The sequence below is a fragment of the Phoxinus phoxinus genome, assembly GCF_949152265.1.
Source record: "Phoxinus phoxinus genome assembly, chromosome: 8".
Taxonomy (NCBI): Eukaryota; Metazoa; Chordata; class Actinopteri; order Cypriniformes; family Leuciscidae; genus Phoxinus; species Phoxinus phoxinus.
In genome coordinates this window covers 34,171,902-34,175,474 of record NC_136883.1, presented here as the reverse complement: position 1 = coordinate 34,175,474, position 3,573 = coordinate 34,171,902, and the positions used below count along the sequence as shown (strand labels likewise).

Below are 3,573 nucleotides of genomic sequence, written 5' to 3'. Positions count from 1 at the left end.
TATTTTGAAGAATGTTGGTTACATTTGACTTTCATAGTAGGCTATTTATTTCCTACTATGCCTACTGTCAACTGTTTGGTCACTGACATTATTCAAATTATCTTCTTTTGAGTTCAGCAGAAGAAAGAAACTCATACAGGCTTGGAACAACTTGAGGATGAGTAAATGATGAGAGAATTTTTCATTTTTGGGTGAACAATCCCATGAAATTACATATTATATAGACATATAAATGTCTATGACATTTAAGTTTAAGGTTTACACAAGTTATACCAAACTGTCACTGAATGCATCTTCCCAGAAATGTTATTTCACACACCGCATGAGTGTAATTTCTACTTAGCCTACTAGAGCTTGAGGGATTCTTTATCCGGCTTCAACTGATGAATTCTAACCCCATTACTGTTCTAATGCAAATGATCAGTAATAGAGTTGTGTTGACAATACTGCCCTCCTCAGCTCAAAAGTGGAAAAATCGGTGTGTTTTTTGGCACACATAATTTCACTGATTATATCATCAGCACATGTGAAAGTGTGAATGTACGTCAGGTGAAATCACTCTATGGTTCTGATTGGATTATGAGAGGTTTATAATTGCTTTAAAGGCGGGGAAAGGTGCTTCTAATCAATGTGTTCTCCAATAGTTATCTCTAAAGAAAGACATCATTGCTTTGCAAAATCGATTTTCTGGAGAAGAAATGGTGAGAAGTTTGAATTAATGCAATATGTTTTGTCTAAAGACTGTCCTGTACCCATGTATGACTGCTATGGCGAAAACGTACTCGGTTACTAACGTAACCTCGGTTCTCTCTAGGAGAGGGAACGAGTACTGCGTCGAAAGAACGCTACGGGAAAGATATTTCTTTGTCGAGATTGAAGCCAAAAATTAATCCTTAATTTTGTAATATTGTAAAACGCTTTTCTGAAGCATACAACCTAGGCGGAGCAATACAGCTGACCCATTGGCTGCTCTGCCAGAAAAGCACAGCCTATGCGAGGCCAGGACGCTGACCAATGAGGACGCTTCGCGCCCTTCTGCGTCACCTCCCGCCCAAACAGGCGTGGCCTAGGCCTATAAATACGAGCATAGCTGTCTAACACGCCGATTTTCGTCAATGAAGCGACGCAGCGTGGACACGCACGGCATGAGACGCAGTACTCGTTCCCTCTCCTAGAGAGAACCGAGGTTACGTTAGTAACCGAGTACGTTCTCTTACGTAGAGTTCTCTCGTACTGCGTCGAAAGAACGCTACGGGAACCCTATGCAAACCGCCGTGCGTGTTCTTGGATCGACACAGACACCTAAGGGCGCGCGCGCCCTGGTATACAAGCGCCTACCCCAAGAAGTATAAGGAGAGCGGCTAAAATAGCATCATCCCTTATAGTAGTGCCTCTTAAGGCATAATAGCATATATATGTAAATATAGATATATATGAGGGGTAATAGCATGCTCATGGGACACATTGTCAGTGAGTGATGCTTAAAACATTGAAGTGACCTGGGCCGCAGCGCGGGGCAGGAACACTTATACATATTAGACATTGAAGTGACCTGGGCCGCAGCGCGGGGCAGGAGCACTTGTACATATTACCATTGAAGTGACCTGGGCCGCAGTGCGGGGCAGGAACACTTATACATAGTCTTCTAGACCGAGAGCAGTTTAGCCTGCAACGCAGGAACCTCTAGGTTATAGAACCTAATAAATGTAGACGGGGAGGCCCAGCCTGCCGCCATACAGATATCTTGTAACGAGATTCCGCTATACCAAGCCCATGAGGAGGCCATGCCTCTCGTGGAATGTGCTCTGATGCCCAAAGGGCATTCCAAGCCTCTAGATGCGTAGGCTAGCGCAATGGCGTCCACTACCCATCGAGACAGACTCTGTTTCGTTGCGGCTCGTCCCTTGGAGCGCCCGCTGAACGAAACGAAGAGCTGCTCCGTCTGTCGAAAAACAGCGGAGCGGGACACGTAAGCTCTTAATGCCCTGACCGGGCAAAGGGAGCTATTTCCGTCCTCTGAGGCCGGCAGGGCCGACAGGGAGATGACCTGAGCCCTGAACGGTGTGTTGAGGGACTTAGGCACGTACCCATGCTTCGGTTTCAACACGACTATAGAGTCGTTTGGCCCGAACTCCATACAAGAAGCTCTCACTGAGAGCGCTTGCAAGTCTCCCACACGCTTCACTGAAGCGAGAGCCAAAAGAAACACGGTCTTGAGAGACAGGTGTTTCATGTCAACTGAGTGAATAGGCTCGAAAGGGGCCCCTTTCATAGCGTTCAACACTGTAGAAAGGTCCCAAACGGGGACTGAAGGAGGCCTTGGAGGGTTTAACCTCCTGGCGCCTCTCAGGAAGCGGACCACCAGGTCGTTCCTGCCTAGTGAACGGCCAAGCGTTGGATTAACGAACGCTGATATGGCAGCCACATAGACTTTGAGCGTGGATGGGGTTCTTCCCTTATCCAATAGCTCTTGCAAGAAGGAGAGAATCTCCGGTTCTCCACACTGAAGTGGTGACAGACCTTGATCTGAACACCATCCAGAGAACACCGACCATTTGGAAGCGTAGAGCCGTCTAGTAGACGGAGCCCTAGCTTGTTCGATCGTGTCTAACACTCCTCTTGGGAGGTTAGCGGGTACCCGTTTATGGCCCATACGTGTAGGGACCAAAGCTCGGGGTGAGGATGCAAAATCGAGCCCTTGGCCTGTGAGAGGAGGTCTCTCCTCACTGGTATCGGCCACGGGGCAGTACTTTTCAGTCGCATCAAAGCTGGGAACCAGGTCTGATTCGTCCAGAATGGAGCAACTAGCAGTACTGAGCATCCGCTCTCCCTGATACGCTCCAGCACTTGAGGCAGGAGTGAGACAGGAGGAAAAGCATAGAGCGGGCGGCGGGGCCAGACTCTGGCCAGCGCGTTCGTGCTCTTCGAAAAGAATTCTGGGCAATGAGCGTTTTCCTGGTTTGCAAACAGGTCTATTTCCGCTCTGCCGAACGTTTTCCACAGCAGACGCACTGTCTGTGTGTGTAGGGACCACTCTCCAGTGGGAACGTTGTTCCGTGAGAGTCTGTCCGGGCCTACGTTCAAGTGGCCTGGCACGTGCATTGCTCTTAACGAGCGCAGGTTGTGCTGGGCCCACACCAGTATGCGTTCCGCTAACCTGAATAGGTTCCGGGATCTCACGCCACCCTGGCGGTTTATGTAGGCTACTACCGACATGTTGTCCGAGCGGACCAGGACGTGGTGTCCTTTTATCCGGGGACAGAAGCGCCTCAGCGCAAAGTCCACTGCCATCATTTCCAGGCAGTTTATGTGCGGTAGTTCGGCTCGCTCTGACCACTGGCCAAAGAGCGGACTGCCGTCGAGCAGTGCTCCCCAGCCTGAGGTGGACGCGTCCGTGGACACCACCTTCAGGCTCGAGGAAGTCCCCAGGCTTACACCTGACCGGTACCAGTCTGACGCTCTCCATGGTGTCAGGGCTGAAATGCATTCCTGAGTGACCTTGAGGCGATAACGACCGTGTAACCATGCTCGGCGCGGTACGCGCGCTCTCAACCAGAACTGTAGTGGGCGCAT

General features: G+C 49.9%; 2 protein-coding genes across 3 annotated transcripts in view; both read right to left on the bottom strand.

Annotated features, from left to right (window-relative positions):
- Positions 1 to 484, bottom strand: part of cd82b (CD82 molecule b) — a 26,876-nt gene extending 26,392 nt beyond the window's left edge. The window contains exon 1 of one of the 2 annotated variants that reach the window (XM_079621891.1): positions 349 to 484. The gene's annotated coding sequence lies outside the window, so the exon portion shown is untranslated. Of the gene's footprint in view, positions 130 to 348 lie in introns of those variants that run through there. The other variant, XM_079621892.1, reaches the window with a different exon arrangement.
- Positions 485 to 1,098: 614 nt separating this feature from the next.
- Positions 1,099 to 3,573, bottom strand: LOC307002898 (uncharacterized protein). The gene is made up of 2 exons (XM_079620863.1): positions 1,553 to 3,573; positions 1,099 to 1,499 (listed from the first exon to the last, which is right to left on the bottom strand). Exon 1 carries the CDS (start codon positions 3,524 to 3,526, stop codon positions 1,646 to 1,648), a length of 1,881 nt encoding a protein of 626 aa, XP_079476989.1. The 5' UTR covers positions 3,527 to 3,573; the 3' UTR covers positions 1,099 to 1,499; positions 1,553 to 1,645.

Coding starts and splice junctions, on each gene's coding strand:
- LOC307002898 (XM_079620863.1), bottom strand. CDS start 3,526: ATGGTTACACGGTCGTTATCGCCTCAAGGTCACTCAGGAATGCATTTC.